At 42.8% G+C, this 23,200-nt stretch overlaps 1 protein-coding gene and 1 pseudogene across 1 annotated transcript; one reads left to right on the forward strand and one right to left on the reverse strand.

Moving 5' to 3' along the window:
- Window positions 1-312: 312 nt before the first annotated feature.
- LOC147461182 (uncharacterized) lies at window positions 313-873 on the reverse strand (annotated as a pseudogene).
- A 9,835-nt stretch (window positions 874-10,708) lies between these two features.
- On the forward strand, window positions 10,709-13,851 carry LOC147461183 (pentatricopeptide repeat-containing protein At3g09040, mitochondrial-like). The gene is made up of 2 exons (XM_086508804.1): window positions 10,709-11,098; window positions 11,208-13,851. Exon 2 carries the CDS (start codon window positions 11,229-11,231, stop codon window positions 12,852-12,854), a length of 1,626 nt encoding a protein of 541 aa, XP_086364930.1. The 5' UTR covers window positions 10,709-11,098; window positions 11,208-11,228; the 3' UTR covers window positions 12,855-13,851.
- Window positions 13,852-23,200: the final 9,349 nt, after the last annotated feature.

The following is a 23,200-nucleotide window of genomic DNA, read 5'->3' on the forward strand; positions in this document are numbered from 1 at the left end:
AGCCTTGCTCCCGTAATGTCTTGGAAAACTCGTTGGATCCCGCTTGCCGACAATGGGTGGATCCTGACATTGCCTGATTGCATCAACGTCAAACAACTTGCCTATGAGCCATATCCTAGCCAAATACCGGAACCTTACACGCAACATGCCTTGCCTAAACCTGAGGAGCAAACATTGCCTAGGACCAAAAAATTCCAAGCCAAAACTGGGAATTTGACATCCATAATGGTAGACCCTTGATGGTATAATTCATTCGGCCAACGACTATGCTCATAGCCGTTTAAGATATCACATGCCATGCATGAAAAATGTTCAAGACTTAGCGAACATGCTCAAATTGCCCCATGCTAAGGACAAATATCACTAAAGAATAAGTTGTCATGCTTGCCTTTGCTTGCCGTGCTTATAATGCAGAGAGCTCTGCGAGATTCAATGAACTCATAATTGAAACCTTTAAAGTTGACTTGCTTACCGACTCTTAGAAGTCCACTTTGAATGGTTGGAACATGTCTTCGTAGCCACAATGCAACATCTTGCATGTTGCATGGCCCTCCATGCCAAGCTTACTATTAATCCATGTTGGATCACAACCGTCCTGATTTAATATTAGTTAAGCTATGACCATAACTTTCTTCTTTGTAAAGAGTACACAATTTTGCAGATTTATAGCTTGTACTGCAATTGACTGGTTTGATGGAAGATTTGAAGCATTATACACTCTGCTGCAATCATTGTTGCCACCATCCATGAACTGCTTGCTTGTGTGGTCTGTCCACCATGGGCCTCAGCCCTCAACGAGAGTGGGTGCCCAAAAATAGGGCACCCTAGATAAAATTTAATCTTGAAAAGTATGAACTTCAAGCCCTTGGCCATGGCGGCTTCTGCACACAGTGCACGCAGGGAGAAAATTGTTTGCGTCGTCTTTTTCCGACTCCGAGTGGCCTCAACAAGGAAACAAAAATTGCAAAGTACGCTATGGTGCTTATTTTTGGTTCTGATCGTGCCCCCAATTGTGCAGGTCCACCTGCGTCTTCTCTTGCATGCAAGGGGGGTTTCCCTCATGGCCTTATTCCCTGTTGAACCTGCCACCTTCATGCAAGGGACCGCTCCTGCGTCCCCTGTTCTCTGTCCATCTTGCCACAGGACTCCTCACAAGCGAGAGAGAGAGAGAGAGAGAGAGAGAGAGAGAGAGAGAGAGAGAGAGAGAGAGAGAGAGAGAGAGAGAGAGAGAGAGAGAGAGAGAGAGAGAGAGAGAGAGAGAGAGAGAGAGAGAGAGAGAGAGAGAGAGAGAGAGAGAGAGAGAGAGAGAGAGAGAGAGAGAGAGAGAGAGAGAGAGAGAGAGAGCAGAATGGCGAGGTGAGGATGAAACTGTGCTTAGGACCTACCGCCACAATGCCTGCATCCGACCTGAAGCCTCTTATGAGCGGGCAACACACTGGTGAACGACCCTGCAATACCCACCTCGACACTTAGCTTCAACCCTGCTTCGATGATTACCACTTAAATAAACATGTCCTTCCTTTGTTCTTTGCTATGGCCTATTATGCATTACCTTCGGCTTTTAGTGTAGACCCTAGGGAAGAAGTTCAGAGCTTAGTTCATGAACAACTGGATAATACCCCCTCCTTTGATGCGTCGGCTCTGTCTGTTATTCTACAAGATTCCATCACTAACGATCCTCAGATAAAAGGGGATCATCAGGTATCTCTGGATTCTGAAATGGTTCGGCAACAAATCTCTGTCTTCAAAGCTAGAGTTGTTGTTCTTTTTTGTACTGGTAGACTGCCTCAAATCAATGATATAGGACATGCCATTGATAAGGGGGTTGGTGCTCATGTTATAGATCAAATCTTTCATGCTAGGCAAAGAATTTTCGAGGTATTGTTCCTTAAGTCTCAAGATGAGGCTGCATTCTTGTCGAAATCTATTGTTATACTGTTTGGGGTGGTTGTTCACATGTTTGATTGGAAACCCATTAAAATGATAAAGGATGCCTTGCTCTCTAAGTGCCCCGTGTGGGTAGAATACATTGACTTACCTCCTTTATGTGGCTATGCATTAAGGATATTAATGCTACATTGGGCCAAGTCTTGTATGCCCCCACAATTAGTTCCCCCAACAGAAACAAAGCATGCCTATTGTGGAATACCAAAAACCCCTTTCCACAAACTACATATATAAACATTCCTTTTGTAGGTAGGATGGTGCTGTATCTTAAATGGGGTTCTCTAACAGGAGCATGTTTTTGTTGTAACAAGTTGGGGCACTTCTCTAAAAACTACCCCGCGGTGTCTCAACCCTCAGGGATCTAATTCCCTCTTATCCAGGCAATAAGAACTTGATTCCAAGGGAACAAATATTTGGAAAATCTCCTAGTACATTTCAGCCAGGCAATGGCAGTAGTCCTGTGGTGAATCAGACATCTGCAAATGTCTCTCCTTCTTATGCTCATGCACCTGACATAATAGCTAGCCATGCTAAAGGGGTCTCTAGACCTCTATTCAATCCTAGTCATGCAGGGAACCATGAAAAATCTGGTAGTGGGCACCAAGGTCCTTCCTCATCTGCTAACCCTCATGGTATCAATAGAACCATGGATAAGGGGAAAAGGCCTATTGATGCTGAGGGGTTCCAAGCAGTCTCTGCTAGAAAGTCTTTCAAACCTCAAAAACAATCCTTAGGGTACATTAGCCCAAATGTGTTTGATATTCTACATGATATGACTTCACCTGACACCTTAGCTGCTATTGAGGCAGCTTGTACTACCGCTAAAAAAGTACCTCCCAATCGAGAGGCTCTTGCTATTAATCTCGAGGTTAACATGGTGGATAGTGAGATGAGAGCTCTCACGAGGGGGTAACACCCAAGTTGTTATGAATACTCCCTCATGAAAATTGCAGCTTTTAATGCTAAGGGTCTTAATGACCCCACTAGGTTGGCTATGCTTAATAAATGGATTTTGCAAAAAGATCTTGATGTAGTGCTCATATAGGAACATACCTAGCATAAAAGAGCCGGAGAAATTTATCACTTTAAAGGATACTCTTGTTTTTATGGGGGAAAAATAGGGGTGTATTCTGGGGTACTGACCTTTATAAAAAACTCTCTCAACCCTCAGTGGGTGCTTGATCACCCTTCTAGCCGATGCTCTGTTTTTACAATGGATTAGGCATGGGGACCTCTGCATATTGTCAATGTGTATGTTGCTAACATATGGACTCATAGAATGGAGCTCTGGTCATGGCTAAAAGTGATGAATCTAGGAAATGGTATTTTTGGCGGTGATTTTAACATGGTAACTAAGCTAGTAGATACCACTTCCATGGGCACTATCTTGTGCAAGGAAGAAGCTACTTGTTGGGATGAGCTGGAATCTTTGCAACAATTGTCAAATGCCTGGTTAAATGGGTTCAATTCAAATGGGTTCACTTTCCACTCTAAGTCTTATATGTCATCTTGGTCCAGGTTGGATAGATTTTGTTTTATGTAGGATGTATGGCTACCTGCTAATTGTCAAATGCAGGTTCAAGTTGACTTTTGTATGTCTGATCACTTTCCTCTCATTATGAATCTTTTTGGTGCTAATGCTATGTCTGTTAAAACTAGTAAAGTGAGGCCTCTAATGGTGAATAATCTGCTATTACACAATAAACACTTTCAAGAAGATGTATTAAGCTGTGCTAGCCATGCTAAAAGGTTGAATGATGATCCTGTTAATACCTGGATTTTTTTTTTCTCTGAAATGCAAAAATGCATAAGACATCATGGTAAGATGGTGGCTGCAAAAAAAAGGACAGAGACTGGCCGATTTGAATGAGAAATTAAAACCCTTGCTAGATCAGGTGCACAAAGGACAGGTTACTGTACATATATGTAAAGAAATTGAGGACATAAGGGGTGCTCTTCTCTCAATAGCTGAGGCTGAGGTTGCTAAGTGCAGGTTAAATGTAGAGTGAGAGAGTTATCTGATGTGAATGACACCTCTAAGGGGTTTTTTCTTAAGCTTAAGGCTAAGCATAATAGAGAAGCTATCACTAAAATTATAAGAGAAGATGGGTCTGAGGTCATTGACAGCCAGAACCTTATGCAAACCTATGTGGATCACTTTAAAGCCATTCTCAATAAACCAGTGGATACTTCCAAGGAAATGCAGCAGGCAATTGTGGATGTGATGTTAGATTCTGTGGACTCTTGAATTAATAACTGTGATGCTCAGAGGCTCGAGTGCATTTGATGAAGGAGAACTTCACTATGTTGTCTCCAAGTTGGGGAATGATAAAACCCCTGGAGCTTGTGGGATTTCTAAGGAATTCTTGATGTATTTTTGGCCCCACCTCAAATGTATGGTTAAGGAGGCAATCAATGCTATCTGGGCATCACAGTCTATGGACCCCCATCTCAAAGAGGGGATTATAAAACTCATTCCTAAGCAAAAGTTATGCTCAACACTCTCCTAGTGGAGACCCATAACCATGATGGGTTTGTTGTATAAGGTTCTGGCTAACTCGGTGGCCATAAGACCGTCTCCTCTGTTAAGGGAACATATTCATATGAATCAGACTGGGTTTATTGGGGGCAAGTCTATCATGGATAACATTATGGCTATACAATTGGGGACTGAATATGCTGTCAAAACTAACCAGAACACAGTACTGCTACAACTAGATTATGCCAAAGCCTTTGATACTGTAGCTTGGGACTTTATTCATGCCATTATGCAAAAGTTGGGTTTTGGGGCCAAAATGAGTGCCTGCATCTTCTTGCTGGGTCAAAATGCTGCTTCAAGGATCATAGTGAATGGTCAACTTTCAGACCCTGTGCATATTCAAAGATCAGTGAGGCAAGGGTGCCCCTTAAGTCCTCTTTTTTTTGCAGTTAGTACTCATCCAATTTTTTGCTTTTTGGAGAAACAAGCAACTTTAGGGAGAATTACTGGTCTGAAATTGACCAAAGAACAATTGCTGGCTCTTGGTTTTGCTGATGACACTGTGATCTTTTTACATGCTACAAATCTAAACATGACTAAATGCATGTCTTACCTCGCTCTGTTTTCTCTCGCTATTGGTATGAATTTGAACCTGGAGAAATTTGTACTTATTGATATAAATGCTGATCAGTTTGACAATCTCATTTGGTCCGGAAAGAGTGTTCACAAAGGTCATTTGTCAGGTATTTGGGGTATCCTATAAGAGTGCACACACCCAACAACCAGCTGGTTCAGTGGGTTCTATCTAGAGTCCAAACTAAAATGGCAGCATGGTATTGTGATAAGTGGCCATTGCATGTCAGGCTCAAAATTATACAGGATATTCTTGTTCCCTATCAGTTGTATTACTTGCCATTGTTGGACTGGAAAAAGACTCATTTAGCTCATATACGAACTTTTATGACAAAATTTCTTTGGGGGAATAAAGGGAAAACCCGTGCCTTTATCAAATGGGACTTTGTTGTCTGTCCTAAGAACCAAGGGGGACTTGGGAGTCCTAAACTTGCAGGCACACGCTCGTGCTAGACGAGCTACTATGGTGAAACATATGTTCAAAAGAGACACTATTTGGTCCAAATGTATGTGGGATATTATATCTTTGTCAGCGGTGTACTTTCATGGGACGTGGAATATGTCTGATTGGGATAAATTGTTCTCCCATGCCCCTCTTAAGAGAGGATGTCTCATTGCTCACCTGATGATAAGCTCCTAGAAACATATATGCTCTAACTTGATATGGCAAGGTCGCCTTAGGTATATAGGCAACTCTCTTGGCAAATAAAATGTCTTCTGGATTTTTGTCTTTAAAAATCCTCCTACTTTGATTATTAAAAAACCAGCCATTAGGATGTTAGAAAAGGTATCACATGCATTGAACAAATGTTGGACTCTTAGGGATTGTTTGTTCCCTTTTTTGCAGCCAGGAGAAAGTTCTGACTTTCCAATGCCTTTAGATCAAGTTGGACAGATTTGTGTATTCAGACTTTCAGGCTGCAAGTTCCCATTACAGAGAACCTTTGGGAGAGATTCAAAGACTGGTACCTCCCAGGGAATGCAGGCGATTGGTGGAAGTCTTCTATAGATCAATTTTGCTTATACCAACTATGGAAATATATGTTAGATGCAATAGATACTGGAGATTTAATAGTCATAAGAGTGGTGGATACAGAGACTGGCTGCCTTATGGAGTCTCCCTTTCTCAAACAAGCACAAAATGTTTATGTGGAGACTGCTCATAGGTTCTCTTCCCTGTGGAGAACTATTGCTTAAAAAATGTATTGTGGATGGGAAATGTCCTAATTGTAAGGCTATGGAAACGCTTAAACATACGTTTTGAAATTGCAAAAATGTAAGACAATGGTGGTTGTGGATTCTTCAGCATGTGCAAAAATGAGTCCCTGTTAAATTGTCTATTTTCTCTATGGCTTTTGGTTTGTGCAAATACCCAGAGGAGGCTATGCAGTTTTGTATGCAGTCCATGAGAATATGGGTACTTTTTTTCATTTGGAATGCCGAGAATTATGCATGCTTGAAAAAGTCTCACTTTGTAGAGTCACTATCCCATGGGAGATCATTAAGAAAAAGATGATGGAGGATTGTCTCAATTGTTAAGTATGGAGCCTGATTTACCCCTTGTAATTTTCTGTGGTAAAAGCACACATTTGCAAGGCCACCATTATGAGGAGAAGCCATCGTGCGTGAAGGAAAATCACTCGTCGGAAACCAAAATTTTCATGGCCAAAAATTAGGGGCAACTTTAGGGGCCTCGGGGGCGGAAGCCCCAAGACTTTTTTTCCCCTTTTCCGAAATATTTCTTTTCGCCGGAATATTATGGCCGGACGGCGGCCGGAAACTGGTCGAAAAAGGACCGATCGGTTGGCCGGTGGCCGGTAGTCAATGGCCAGTGGCCGGTGTGGTCGGAAGTCAATAGCCAGTGGCCGGTGGCCGAATTCAAAAGTGGACTTGTCTTCTCAAGGGCGGCCACACATGGGCGGATTGGAGGGTCCGATTTGGACTTATCTACACAAGGGCGGCTACACATGGCTGCCTCTCATGAGAGAGGGCAACCCTTTTGGCCTAGAAAAGGAGGCCATTTCTACACACATGTCATAGTGTGAAGTTGATGCAACAAGGTGAGTGTGAGGTGGTGAGAGTGAAGCAAGGTGGGAGCTCTATGAAGGGTATAATCCCTTTGTAAACTACTTCTTCTTTTGAAGTACTAAAGACATTGAATGGCTGCTTTCCCGTGGACGTAGCCTACATTGGGTGAATCACGTATATTGTGTGTACTCTCTCTCTCTCTCTCTCTACTCTATAATCTCGTGCGTGTGAAATCTATCTCTCTCCATTAAGTAATCTACTCAAATATCTATTTAGCTACGTCATATTTTCTAACATCAATGTCTCTGATGGGAAGCTGAGGGAGAGATGTTTGCAGTTTATGGCACAAGTGTGACATAAGTGCAAGATGATATGATGTAATTAATGTAAATAAAACTCCCAGAGAGAGAGAGAGAGAGAGAGAGAGAGAGAGAGAGAGAGAGAGACCATGCATGCCGATCTCCTTCCCCCCTCCTCCATGGCTCCCCCACCCTGAGCTCTGATACCAGTATAAGGTTGAGGGGACTCGAACATGCTAATCTCTACCCAGCCATGCTCTATATAGGCCCTTGGCCTGCTAAACATAGAGACCCCCTTGACTGCATGTCCATCTTGGTTCTTGGCCCTGCCCGGTCCTACCCTTGGCATGACCCTTGCCCTCTACAACTCTCCAAAAAATCTCTGAGTAGTGCCCATTGGAATTCCCTCTGTCCACTAACTTCAGAGCCTTGCCACTAGTTGCCTGGTGAACCAACCCTCTAGCTATGAAGTGCTACCGAAATCCGCCAACCCGAACTTCAAGGTTATCTGCTTGCCCTACACTTAGACATGTCGGAGGCTTGCAATCATCGAGCATCAAAATGGCAGAAAAGCGTCAGCTTCCTTACGGTCATTATCAACCGTCCACTTCCACTTACCGTATCTCGACCATCGTGCATCCGTTTGCCAAGCTGTCTGTTCCGGCTAGCTCCATGCATCACCCACTATCTTCTTGAACTTTGTCAAGATCCAAAAAATATCAGATGGCATGGTTCCCCATGCGGTCAACTTGGCCCATAACTGGCCCCCGAAAAATTTTCCGATGGCCGTAACTTGCAAACTAGAGCTACGATTCGTAACTTGAAAAGACGTGCATGGCCCATAATTCAAGCACTACAACTCTATCCACTGGAACCGGCTCGGACTACCTCGCACCACCTACTCTGGCCGTTTGAGATCTGCAATGCACTGCACCTTCAAACTCAAATATCTTGGGCTCTAAAGTTCAGTTTGATGAGCTGTCTGGACCTGCTCCTTTAGCAACTCAAGTTCTACATCCTCAAGCCAAAAAACAGACCTGCAATCCTCTTTCACCTGTCATGCCCATCCTCGAGTATTTTTTGTCTATAAAAACCTCATCAGCCATACACATCTACTGAAAAGCGTCTCCTTACGGTCATTATCAACCGTCCACTTCCACTTACTGTATCTCGACCATCGTGCATCCGTTTGCCAAGATGTCTGCTCCGGCTAGCTCCATGCATCACCCACTATCTTCTTGAACTTTGTCAAGATCCAAAAATAATCAGATGGCATGGTTCCCCATGCGGTCAACTTGGCCCATAACTGGCCCCCGAAAAATTTTCCGATGGCCGTAACTTGCAAACTAGAGCTACGATTCGTAACTTGAAAAGACGTGCATGGCCCATAATTCAAGCACTACAACTCTATCCACTGGAACCGGCTCGAACTACCTCGCACCACCTACTCTGGCCGTCTGAGATCTGCAATACACTGCACCTTCAAACTCAAATATCTTGGGCTCTAAAGCTCAGTTTGATGAGCTGTCTGGACCTGCTCCTTTAGCAACTCAAGTTCTACATCCTCAAGCCAAAAAACAGCCCTGCAATCCTCTTTCACCTGTCATGCCCATCCTCGAGTATTTTTTGTCTATAAAAACCTCATCAGTCATACACATCTACTGATACTTGTCTGCCTAGGATCTTTGTATCTGCTCTAGCCCTTTGCCATGCATCTGCAAGCCTGTACATACTTGCCCATGCCATCTTCTATGGTCGACCAACTTTGGTTGCACCAACGTGTATGTTGCTATATTAAACTTAATACATATACACAAAAGAACATAATGTTCAAAAGACAATTGTCTTAGATCACTGGACAAAGATTTGTACAAAAACAAATTAGTCTTAGATTCATTCTTATATAATATTATAAGAATGAGGCATCATTCTAATGATCCTATTCAAAAAACTACTGAGTTGTGGAGGTCCACCATGCATATGAAGCCCAATTCTTCAGTGTGACGGACAACAGCTAAGCCAAAAAATTCCTAAATAATGATAGAATTCTCACTTGTATCCATGTAAACAAGAACATATTTGTTAAAAACACTGCAAGAACTTGTGAATATACGCCTCCTGAGATAACTCTAGTATTCCATGTTTTCTATCCCTCTTGATATGCATACCGAGAAACTAACTTGCATCTCCCAAATCCTTCATAGAAAATTGCATGCTAAGTGACTTCTTCAAGATGACAATCTCATCTTTAGACTTCTCGAATAATGAGCATATCATTGACGTAAAGTATCAAGATGATAAGTGAACCATCGTTCAACTTCCAAGTATACAATCAATGATCTTCTTGGCTCCTTTCATACCCTTGGGAGTGCATGTACTTGTCAGAATTCATGTACCACTACCTTGAGCCTTGTTTTAGGCCATAAATGCCTCATGCAATCTATACACCAATTCTATCCTCGTAGACTTGTTAGGTTTGACTTCAAAACCCTCTGGGTGTGTCATGTAGACATCCTCATCAAGATCTCCATGAAGAAAAGTACAGTTTCACATCCATCTAGACAAGTTCCATGTCCTTTATGGCTACCAATCCAAGCATAAGACAGAACATAGTCATCTTGACCATTAACGAGAAAATTTCATCGAAAACCACGCCTTTCTTTTGCTTGAAACCCTCAACAACCCGTGTAGTTCTTCTTGTACACCCATTTGCAAGGCAACACTTATTTGCCTCTCGAAACTTTGTCAGTTCCCAAGTCTCAGGGGCACGAGAGACTCGTGTAAATTTTCTCATTGCTTGAATACTGGACTTTGCTCTCTCTGGAGCATCAATAGCTCTCTCTGAAGTATTAATAGCGGCAGGGTTGCTAGTAGATTGAGTTGTTTGTGTAATTGGACTTGAGACTATGTTCCTGAATCTCACTTTACCATACTCAACATCTTTCACGGGGTGTCTGTGCATCTTTAAGTCAGTAAATATCAATTGTGAGATGCAAATAACTCTTCTATATTCTAGGTTCCAGAGACAATAACCCATCTCTTTATCTACACAATAACAAATGAAGATGCATTTGTGTGACTTGGGGTCTAGTTTCTTTATCTAATCTTGAGCAACAATCCAAGGTGGTCCAAAACTCCCCCACAATCACTTCCTGTCCAAAGCATCGCCAAACACGACCTTCTCATAGCCGTGGTTTGCATGCCAACAACTAAGAGAGAGAGCTTGCTGCAGGGTAGAGAGAGAGACGAGTGGCAGTGTGTTTGCTGTACAAACTAAGCCAAGCGAATCTGGGAAGATTCGCTTGGTTTTGTGTTTTTCGAAGCTCTATAGATTAGCTCTTTCAACTATGACTAAGGGGTTGGCTACGAATGCAGGCAAGATCAGGCGGACAGGCTAAAGTCGAACAGGTCGGTTGAAGGCGGGCAGGAGCAGGCTCCATGACGAGGCAAAGAGCGTGTAGAGGCCTATCGACAGCATGTGCTGTTGCACTGGCATCTTTCGCTTCCGTTTTAGCGTCATCATCGCTGTTGCACCAGCTTCACCATAGCTTGGAAACAACGAAGCACAAACACCACAGGCGAAGAAGGTGGAGAACATGCAAGAGCGGGCTGTTTGCCCACGCTTCGGACCTTATGAGGCGTGTAGCATCGCAGCTGGGAGCCCACCCTCATAGCAGAAGAGACATGCGATGGGGGTCGCCTTTATGGAACGGTGTGTGAGAACCGCTGCTTTTGTGCACGCACGCGCGCGCGCACTCGCACACACACACACACACACACATTCGTTTTCTCTCTCAGCACCACTGGTTTTGTGTTCACAGAGCACTGCCAAGAAAGTAGCAATGAAGGCTACACAAGCAAACATGGAGATGGAGCGAATGAGTCTTTCTTTTGTGAGCTCACTTAAAGACTGTGCTAAGAAGAAGGATTTGTACCAAGGCACTAGGATACATGCTGATATTCGTGATAGTGGGTTACTTGAAATGAACACGTACTTAGGGAACATGTTGGTCAGTATGTATGTCAAGTGCGGTGCACCTGTCATGGCGCAACAAGTCTTTGATGAGCTTCCTGTGCGGGACGTTGTCTCTTGGAATGCACTGATTGCAGGATATGCCCAACAGGGGCAGGGCCAGGGCCAGGGCCAGGAAGCTCTGGGCTGTTTTCAGCAGATGCGAACTGAGGGCCTCTCTCCAGATGCAATCACCTACATCTGCATCTTGAAGGCATGTGGCTCTATGCAAGATGCTTTTATGGGCAGAAAAATTCACGCTGATATTGCTAGTCAGGGGCTATTGGAAAAAAATGTCATGCTTGGCACTGCCTTGGTCGACATGTATGCCAAATGTGGTGCCCTTCAGAAAGCACAAAGAGTGCTTGAGGAGCTTTTTGTCCGGGACGTCGTCTCGTGGAATGCACTGATTGCGGGATATGTACAACAGGGGCAGGGCCGGGAAGCTCTGGGCTGTTTTCAGCAGATGCGAAGCGAGGGCCTCTCTCCAGATGCAATTATCTACGCCTGCATCTTGAAGGCATGTGGCTCTATTCAAGATGCTGATATGGGCATAAAAATTCACGCTAATATTGTTAGTCAGGGGATGTTGCAAAAAGATGTCGTGCTGGGCAATGCCTTGGTCGACATGTATGCCAAATGTGGTTTACTTCAGAAAGCACAAAGAGTGCTTGAGGAGCTTTTTGTCTGGGACGTCGTCTCCTGGAATGCATTGATTACAGGGTACACGCATCAGGGGCAGGGCAGCAAAGCTCTGGGCTGTTTTCAGCGGATGCAAAGTGAGGGCCTCTTTCCAGATGCAATCAGCTATGCGTGCATCTTGAAGGCATGTGGTTCTCTGGAAGATGCTGATATGGGCACAAAAATTCACGATGATATTGCTAGTCTGGGGCTGTTGCAAAAAGATGTCGTGCTTGGCAATGCCTTGGTTGACATGTATGCTAAATGTGGTGCCCTTCAGAAAGCACAGAAAGTGCTTGAGGAGCTTTCTGTCTGTGATGTCGTCTCTTGGAATGCATTGATCGCAGGATACGCGCAACAGGGACAGGGCTGGGAAGCTCTGGGCTGTTTTCAGCGGATGCAAAGCGAGGGCCTCTCTCCAGATGCAATCACGTACGTCTGCATCTTGAAGGCATGTGGCTGTATCCAAGCTGTTGATAGGGGCACAAAAGTTCATGCTGATATTGTCAGTCAGGGGCTGTTGAAAAAAGATGTCGTGCTTGGCAGCTTCTTGGTCGACATGTTTGCTAAATGTGGTGCACTTCAGAAAGCACAAAGAGTGCTTGAGGAGCTTCCTGTACGAAATGTGGACTCTTGGAATGCACTGATTGCAGGATATGCCGAACAAGGGCAGGGCCAGGAAGCTCTAGGCTTTTTCCAGCGGATGCGGAGCGAGTGTATCTCTCCAAATTCAGTCACCTATACTTTTGTCTTGAAGGCTGTGCTTACATCTTGAAGGCATGCGGCATTATGCAAGACTCTGGCCGTCATGATGAGATTATTTAAATCAAGCTAGCAATGCCATGCCATGCACTGGTAAAGCGGATTTCTTTGTTGCAAGCTGGAGCATTTAGTCACATTTGAGGAACCTGAATTTCGCATGGTAAGTTGAGGGAATTCACATGTTGATATGGTCCTTGGTCAACCATGGATGGACCTCCATCAATGCTACAATGCTATTGTTACCTGCTCCAAATTCGCAAGATGAGTGAAGGATCATGTGGCTCCATTAATGCCCGTGTCCCACCATTGAAAGTGAAGCGCTAGCTTCCATTTCTGGACATAGTCAATTTGAGATGGGGAAGCCTAACGTCCTACGGGAAATGTCCAATGGATATTATGCTTCCTCATCCACAAATCCTGGAGATTTGCCTAATTTCAGGATGGACAACTTGGTACCGGATTCCTTAGCTCCACTGGTAGCTAGGGCTAGTCCAAGGTAAATAAGTAAGTGATGGTGATGAGCCTCGATGGGCTGAAGGCCAGTCAAGACAGGAAAACAACTCAACAGGGTGGCTCACTACAAAGAAGCCTTTGGAGGCACAAGGACATTATGAAGGCCAAGCAAAGTTGTGGCTACCAATACCACACCTTAGTGTACAAGTTGCAAGCCAAGATAAACATCTCTACCAAGAGGCATGAACATAGAGGCAAACACAGGTCTTATAAAACGCGATACCAAACAAGGGAGAATGCCACACAAGGCACAATAATCTGAAACCAAGGCAATTGTGGCTACCTAAGGGCCAAAATTTGCAAGGTAGAGGATCTTGAGTCGTCCCAAAAGCAAAATAACTCCAAAGGAGGATTTTGAGACTTTGAGTGAACTTCCCGAGCAATCACAAAACCGAGCGATATTAGAGAGAGCACCTTAAAATTGTAAATAAGAAGAGAGAGATTGTAGCTTTGAAAGAGAACAGTCTAAAACTCTGGGTAGTGTTACATTTATGTGATGGTGAAGAGAGTTGCATCTATTTTTTATGTAAAACTGTGAGTAAATTATATTGACAACCACAAAAAATTACATATTCTTGCCATGCTCATGTCGAGCCATGACAACTTAGAGGTCATGGCTAAAAGGGGAGTCACCCTGCGAACAACACATGGTCCTTATCTATGAGAGACAGTGAAAGGGGTGTCAATTAACTTGGTTCTCACTTTCCAAAGGCCAGGATCGCCCCCTTGCTTTTTTGTATTCTCTCTCTTAACAAGCATAAGCGATGATAAGCAACCAAATTTATTCCCTTTTGCAACTTTCATAAAAAATACTAAGAGAACCAAATTTTTTCCTAGCAATGTATGTAAGATTGAGCGCATACGATACTTGTAAGGTGATGAATTTGCTATTATGGTCGAGAGGCCATTAATTTGGAAAAGCCACTATTCCAAATTAAAGTAGTAACTAAAACTAAGGTATTCTTTGATTTCCCTGCAATTGCTCAAACTCCATTCCCTTGCTACTTGAGCTCCTCACCCTTTCTTCCCTTCTGTACACCAAAGGCTGTGTGTGCGCGCGCGTGTGGTTTTTTGGGGGGGGGGGGATAAAGAGCATACAGTAAGGTTTTGGAGGGCATGTCAAATTAGAGGTAGTGCGCACATGCACAAGAAGATTTAGAAATTTTCTCATGTAGGAAAACGGAGTCTTTTCCAGTGTTTTTCATACAATGAATAACATCATGAGCTTTTGCTCGAGAGGCACCACATACCTAGCTAGGTACGATTGGGGGCAGGGGACCGTCGGCCCGGTCCCCTGCCCCAATCGTACCTAGCTAGGTATGCAGTGCCTCCCTCACAAAAGCTCATGATGTTGAGGTAAGTCACAATGTGGGAATTATTCTGAGAATTTGTCCAAAACTTCTTGTGATGGGGAGCAGGCACATCATCACGTCCCTATCCAGGTAGGGAACGTTGGGATCGAGCGACTTCTGGGGGGCTGAGAGAAGTTGATTGTTTGGAACGTCTCCATTCCAAATGGGCGAGAGTTTACAAGACTGGCTTCAAAGCGTCTGCACAAGCTCTGCCAACACCTCGTCTTCCAAATGGCGGGAGTTTACAAGGCTGGCTGCAAAGAGTCTGCATAGGCTCTGCCAACACCTCCTGCAAAAGCTGTTCTGTGTGTCAGGTTTTTTGCTCCGAACGTAGGCATGTCTGTCGTCATTCCAACAACATCATGATCGATTCGATCCAAACGCACGCATGTGCGCACCGCAAGAGAGTGGGAGATGAGTGATTGGAATGGTTTTTAGAAGAACATGGATGTAGTGCGAACATGCGTGATGGTGTTGGTGTAGGCTATTGGAGCTTCAGGTTTAGGGGGAGCATTCCAGTGGCGTGGCGGGCCACCCTGCACTTTTGTTCACTTCTCTGTTTTTACTACGTTAGCGTAGAAGCCAAAATCGTATCCCTAGCCTCTCAGTAACCCACATGGCACACTTTCTATCGGTTTTTTTTTGAAGAGAGTAGAAAATTTGCTTGATCAGAAAAAAAAAAACAATATGGTACCCACAGGTAGGGGGTGGGTAAGCCCCTCTACAAGGGTCAAAGAGTAAGGGCCTCTCTCATTCTGAACCTAGGGTAAACCGCTTTACAAGGGTCAAAGAGTAAGGGCCTCTCTCATTCTGAACCTACGGGCATGATAAAACCTAGGAACAATTCTGAGCCAATGCTGTCACTTAGGATTTCTCTGGACAACAGAGATTGTTTCATTTTCCATATGGGAATCTACTGATTTGTCACACAGTTGATCGGATGCATTTAACATATCCCTACTGACAAGACATAGAGGATAGGAATAGGGCTCTAGAAAGACTGAGGCGTTCCTCCAAATCCATATAAACCACAAAATGTATCCTCTCTAGATGTTCCATAGTGGGACATCCCTACCCTTGCAATTATCTAGAAGAAGAACTTTGTAGTGCAAGGTTTTGAGGGTTGAATGGGAGAGAATCTTCTGCATGAGAAAAAGGACCTCCTTTTTGCATTGGCAATTGAACCATAAGTGAGGGCAATCCTCAATGTGTTAGAGACATCTGTTGCATTTTCCATTTCCAATGCCTGCTTTGAGTGCTTTTTTTTTTTTTTTTGTAGTCCAGACACCTTGATGTACTATGAGCCACATGAGGGTATTGTGTTTGTTAGAAGCTACAGAAGCCCACATGCATTTAAAGCGATATGTCCACTCCTTGCAGCTCCAATTTACTTTCTAGATCCTGTTCAGCTTTTGCTTGAGAGAGTTTTCCACCATACCCCGAGTCTTGAACTGTGAGTAGATCTGAGAAGCAATGTAAGAAGTTTTACTAGTGGCCTACAGTACTTTGGCTGGTACCCTTATCTTACCCATGCATTGTTTGGTCCTCTGGATATAGTATCAACTTGTGTAATGTGGAGATCCCTTTGGAGAGATCGATGAGTTCTGAGCTGCCCATTTTCCAAAATATCCTTCCAAGCTCTAATACCTGTCTTGAAACATTTGTGAGCCTTTCTACAAGCTCCAACTTTGGCTTTATCTGCAAAAAGGCACCAAACCAAAAAGAATCCAGGAGAAAGGAGAAACGATTAGAGAAAAATCCTTAGTAGGTTTCCAGTTAGATTTGACAGTGTTCCACGCATTCCACATTCTTCTGCAACAAACAAGTTTGGACCCATAGGGAATGAAGGAGATTGGGGAAAGTAGAACCTCTTTGAATTGAAAGCTGGTCCATGCTTTATACTTTTGCATCTTGAATTTGTGCACATCCCTTTTCAGAAGAAGTGCCCAATAATCATCTGAGGTAGCTGATCTATATATCCATTTGGCTGCCATTTTGACTGCCAAAATTCCAGATTTAGAATTCCCAAACCTCCTTTCTCTTTTTGGAGACAACATACATCCCATGAGACTTTAGATATCTTTGGATGATGTAATCCTCCTCCCCATAAAAAGGATCTTGCCAGAGAAAAAAATTGATTCGATTGGTATTTAGCTCGGCACCAAAAATAGGACAAGAAGTATATTAGAGAAGGACGTAAGAAGTGATCAAGCACAAAAGCTCTTGATGCTACTGAACTCTGATGGAATTGCCAAAGTTTTTGAATTTTTGTTTGGATTTTTCAATGATCCCATCCCACCTCTGAGCATAGGTAATCTTGAAGCCCATTGGAATTCCCAAAAGCCTGAAGATTTGTCCATCTTTGATTTCATTGCAGCCAGCTTCAATGACGATATGTGTACCTGATCTGAAAAGGATTTGAAACCAGTCTTGGAATGGTTGATCATTGATCCACTAGCCATACAGAAGGTGTCTAGACATTTCCAGAAGTGCTCAACTATTGCTGCATCACTAGACATCAATGAATTTGTATCATCTGCAAACTGTTGCAGCATAGTTCTTTAGGTGCCTCAGGAATCTTGATTCCCTTCATGAGACCTTTCTCAAGAGCATCCTGCACTATCCATCCCAAGGAGTCATAACATATGGCATATAAGAGAGGGGCTATTGGGCATCCCTTCCTGATTGATCTTTTCAAAGAGAATGCATTCAGAGAGATCATTGTTAACAGAAATTCTTGCACAAGTATTTCCAAAAAGAATCGGAATGAACTTAATGAAAGGTCCACCAAAACCAATATCATGAAGACATTGAAAGATGAAGTCCCATTCCATCCTATCATATGCCTTGTCAAAGTCTATTTTGAAAAAAGATGAAGTCCTGCTCACTATTCTGAAGGTAATCAATGGTTTCCCACAAAGTAATTATGGTATCAAGAATGTATCTCCCCTTAATGAATCCTTTTTTCTCAGGAAGGATAATCTGTTGCATAATAATAGGGCTTAATCTTCTAGCCAAAGACAGAGAGAAGATTTTGTACACAAAAGTTATACATGAGATAGGCCTCCAATTCCCTAGGTCCTCCCTAGCCCCCCTTTTATGAATGAGCCTAATAATATCAGTGTTCATGGAGGTAGAGAGAGCTCCTACCTTAATGGCCTCATTCCAAATGGATAAGAGACTAGAGAGAGAGAGAGAGAGAGAGAGAGAGAGAGAGAGAGAGAGAGAGAGAGAGAGAGAGAGAGAGAGAGAGAGAGAGAGAGAGAGATCTGTAGTTTCACGCTGCAGTCTGCACCTCTAAAGATTTTTGTCGCTTTCATTGACACTAAATAACGCATGCACCAAAAGCTGTAAGCTCTGAGTGTCAAATTTCAAGCCTAGCCTTTTTTTTAAAAGACTTTTTACCACACTAATGCATTTTTCTCAAGGGTCTTTCCTATTTTTTAAATGAAGAAAAGGACTTTCATTTCCTTACCTAGAGAATCTTTGAAGGTACCACAAAGATTAATATGCCTAGTAGTGGTGCGGGTAAATTGTTTGCGTGATTCCACTTTAACAAAAATGCAATCTCATCAATTGTGTAGGGTGATCACCTACAACACAGGACAATGTTTTTGTAAGGTTATGCAACAACTGCAATTTATTTTTCTTTTTCGCACAACTTATGTTTGTAAAAATGTATACTTCAAAACAGTTTATCCACTTTATAAATATAAAGAGGTCAAGATGAGCTACCTAGCATAGATCTATTTCTTTGAAAATTCCATATTCATGCACCAAATTACTTCTACACATTCGCCCTTGCACCTCCTAGTGCTTGAACAACTCAACCTTTGTCAACGCAGCCTAATGGATGAACTCAAGAGCTTGAGAGTCCAAACCAAGTATTTGCAAGAACACATAATAAAGGCGCTTACAAGGCACATATGTAAGCCATTTAATCTCTCTTTTAAAAAAATCTTTACACGTATATATAGAAAAAAATATGACAATGCGACAGAGTAAGTGACGTCCTTTGAAATAGGTCCTTATGTATTGAGATAGCAACGATCTGTTTTACTACACACTACAATCACCTCTCTTACCAAATGCGCAACCATGGTCCTTACCAACTTGACCCTATTTTCAGAACTCTTTTGTTAGTTTTGACTTCCACTTCACTATCTTGCCCTCTTTGTATTTTGGATGGAAAGCACTTGGCACTCTTTTTGTTGTCTACACCCCTGCATGTATCTATGTGCATCACAAATCCATTGGCTTGCAGTTGATCTGCATCATGAGACATCAAACTTGTGCTTTGTGCTACAATTCATACAAGTGATGCAAAACTCTATGGCCCAATAATCATGTCATGAATCTTCCAAGTGTGCATATTATTGGTGTTATAGAACCCCTCCACAATTCCACCAGACTGCAAACGAGATGGAGGATATTTTCGATGGCCCCAAAGCGTGGTGCTACCATCCCTGACTTAACATTGAGGGATCCTTCATTGATAAATCAGCCACATCTATGAGTTTCACTCAAGTAATGATGCCAAAACATGTCATATTTTATACAGGTTGTTCTATTCTTTTTATAGTCCAATGTTCGGTATTGGAGATGTTTACTCATGGCCATGATTCCTTGATACTCACAACCGCACTAGTTACAAGCTTTGTGACTTTAGCAAACCTTGGCTGATGACTATCCTCCTCAAGCACAACATATACATCAACAATTAATGGCCTTTTCTTTCTAACACTTTTCTATCGAATATTTGTACTATTTATTTCATGGCTATTGATCCCATCTCTTGCATACTTGAGTATGTAAGGTCCACCAATTTCTTTGCAGCACGAGCAACACAAATGATGGTTCATTCAGGAATCTCTTAGCCAAGTCTTGAATACAAGGATCGATAGATGCTCACATTTCCTTCAATATGCATTGTACTTTTTACTCTGGAGCACTGCCATTGCCATGTCTGCACATGTAACCTTATACAAAATCATGCTCTTTGTAACCAACTAAAGCATGCATAGTTGCATGTTTAGTTTGTGACAAGTTTTTTGTAGGAACAAAGCTATGCAACCATACTCTGGCACAAATATGCCCCCAATGAGGTACACTTACATCCCACCATGCGAGCCATGTCTCTAATGATGCAATCTCTTCTTAAATAGAATGCTCTACCTTACAAAATCTTTCTCTTTCTCCTTTGCACACCTCAACAATATCCTTTGTAGAGGCATTCTTCCATTTACGACACAAAATATTGTGCTCATCTTGAAGAAATGATCAAGTGTAGAGAATCCCTTCTGAATCCATCCTGCCTTGAACTTTGTACATGTTCTCTCTCTATTTTACCATGTCAGATTTCATCAGCAATGGTTAAAAGTTCACACACAAAGGGTCATAAATATGTGTAGAAATGGTCAGCCAATCTCTCACATGATGCACATGATCAAAATGCAGCCACATAAGGCCAATCTTCCATATCTTATTTACCAAATCCACTTCTAGAACCTTCTACATATATCTTCAACATATCCATGGGCTACTCTTTACATTTCAATTATCCTAGGAAAAGGACACTGTTGCTAAATTGGCTTTATTTGACAGGAAAATAATTCTAAATAAATTATTAGATTTATAAGTAAGAGAATTTTTTCCCATGGGAGACATCCGAGTACAGAGTATTTCTAGTGCGTCATTCAGAGTAATGATGGGAGAACTGTGAAAGGGAATATCTGTAAGGCCACCAAGAATGGGTACTTCTGATGCGTCACATTGTATGGGTGACAAGGAGCATCGGAAAGAAGTATGTGACACATCTCTGATGCGTCATAGGATGGGTGACAAAGAGGAGATTGTACTGTAAGTTCGGTAGGAAGTGACTAGGTGATGGTATTCCTAATGCGTCACAAGGTGGGTGACAGGTGCATCGGAAAGGGAATATCCATAATCAGGAGGAAATTCCGAACTGTGTTAGAATTGTGCACAAGGAAAATCAAGCACTTGAATGAAGATGGATTCAGAGGAAACTTTGAGGAAAACAGACGCTTTCTAAGGAAGCGCAATTGCTTTTTGAGAAAGCAGATGCTTTTCCATGAGGAAGTCTATGTCTGCATTGCAGCTATGCATGTGATTGCATCCAGGGACGCCTGGGAAGTGTTGTGAAAGCATTGATTTTAATTTATAATGTTTTATTGAGTTTTTGGATAGATTCAGACCATTTTTAAGGTGACCGACTGCCCACTTAATAAGTGGGCTGCCTATGATTAAATATAGATGTATAAACCAGCCATCGATTTTTCTCTCTCTCTTTTTTTGGCAGAATAGCGCACAAAAAAAAGGCCGCGATATCTACGCGAGCAGCTTGCACTCAGCTATTCGTGCCGTGGCCAGGAGCTATAAAAAGCATCACATGCCCTCACTCAGAGGAGGAGATCAGTTCTTGCAAGACGAAGATGCTGCAGATTTCATCCGCAAAGAAGAAGTTGTCGGTGATGCCCATGGCTGCTCCAAGTGTACGAAATATCGCCAAGACCTAGTGCACCAGTTCCCTTGCGAAGAAGTGCCTTCGGAGCGTGTTTCCATCGTGACAAGTTGCTGTTTTTCTCTGTTTTCAGTCCATAAATGTCATAGACGTGGCTGATTTACGAGAAAGAACCTGAGAACACACCTCTTCTGTGTGTAGGATTGGAAGAGAGGATTTTCTATGTAGAGATCTCTTCCCGGGAATTGCTTTTTGAGAACCGAGTTGCATTTCGAGCATCGAGACTTTGAAGGTAACGATTATCATGTTATGATCTCTAAGTATTTGTTTGCATGTGTACTTCCTCTTAGTGAGGAAGTAGGAGCAGAGGAAGGCATGAGCCTCCGCAAGAGAAAGCGATCTGAGGAACTAGAGCCAAATCAGCCCAAGGGTTTTGTACCCAAGTTTGGGAAGCAGATCCACGGATCGAAGAGAGGTAGACTCTCGAGATGTGATATGGAAGTTGAAATTCCCAAGGGAAGGACTTCGTGTCCAGGAAAGCAGAGTTATTCTGCAGGAAGAGAACTCTGGAAACAGAGTCGGAAAAGAGTTGCATGGATGCCATGCCCTGAGTCTGGAAGGTGATATCCAGAGGCGAGAACCTTGATTCTCGAGGATTTGGAATAAGGAACGGAAGTTCCCTGGAATAGGGTTTTGCCCTAGGAATAGGAAGCCTAGGCTTCCGAGAACCATCAAGTCTTATTCTAGAACGAACGTGGTAATACGTTTGGTTCAAGTGCTTGTATAGACTTCTCCTTAGTAATAAAGATACTATTACGGGGGGGGGGGGGGGGGACCAGCCCATCTTCTGGTCCCCAGTACTTTGTCGATCTTCTCACTCTATCTCTTTCTCTCTCTCCCTCTATCTATTTGTCTCGATATCCTCTGGCTTCAATATTAAGTGATAAATTCTATTTATCCGAGTCTATTCTATATTGCTATGCGCTCCCATTTGTGACAGTGGTATGAGAGCCTGGTCTCCCCTCTTTCTCTGTAAAGGAGGATGACTCTGGGAAGATACAGGAAGAAGCCATGAGAAGCCAAGAGAGAAGTAAGCAGGCGGAACACTAAGTCCTGTAGGAAAAAGCTCGTAGAGTTGGTAAAATTTTTCTCTCTGCAAGAAGTCGACACAAGACTTGGGATTCTCTAAGAAGGTGACAATAGCATGATGCTCAAGAACCTAGAGAATGCATGGAGCGGAATGCTCAAGATACTTCAGAACCGAAAAAATATCCATGAATTTCAATTCAGAACCATAGCCAAGAAAACTCTTCTTTTCGGGAAGGATATGAAGGTCTTTAGACCTCAGAACACTTCGATCAAGTTTGATACTTTTGACGGAAGGGAAGATGTCCCAAAAGCTACCCCTTTCATTTGATAGTTTGAAGTTGCCTTTGCAAACGGCAATTTCTGAGAAGCGTCAAAGATGAGGCATGTGACCAAACACCTCAAGGGGATTGCAAGTACTTGGTGGTATACCAAAGCTCTGCAAGGAACTTACAACAAGACTTGGATTCAATTCAAGGCTAAATTTTTCGACAATTTTTTTTCTCTACGCTTTGAGGAAGGATCCAAGAAGATTGGGATCGGTTTGCCCAATAGGAACACGAGCGAGTCAAAGCAAGTAGTGGTTCACTCTTGCCAAGGTAGCTCCACTCTTGATCCTCTCTGAGGAAAGAAGGATGAAGAAATTCAACGAAGGACTTTTGCCCGAATTTTGTAGACGCATCTGCAAAATACTTTGCAGTAGATAGTGGAGTCAACAATGAAAGCTGAAAGTGTACACCTTAGTGTACATAGAATCTAATCCCCACACTGGGACGGAAACCATTGAACACAGAAACAATAAATTTTTGTTATTTCTCCTCGAAGGATACATTGCTATCCAAAGAAAGTTTGGAGTAAGGGAATTCAATCTAACTCCTGAGTTCTTGAATAGAAGACCCTCAAACTTTAAGTGAGAGGGCAGGTCTT

This window comes from Adiantum capillus-veneris, chromosome 3 (assembly GCF_014529385.1).
Source record: "Adiantum capillus-veneris isolate H3 chromosome 3, ASM1452938v2, whole genome shotgun sequence".
Lineage (NCBI taxonomy): Eukaryota > Viridiplantae > Streptophyta > Polypodiopsida > Polypodiales > Pteridaceae > Adiantum > Adiantum capillus-veneris.

What these genes read in the sequence shown, in the direction of transcription:
- LOC147461183 (XM_086508804.1), top strand. Translation starts at nt 11,229, where the DNA reads ATGAAGGCTACACAAGCAAACATGGAGATGGAGCGAATGAGTCTTTCT.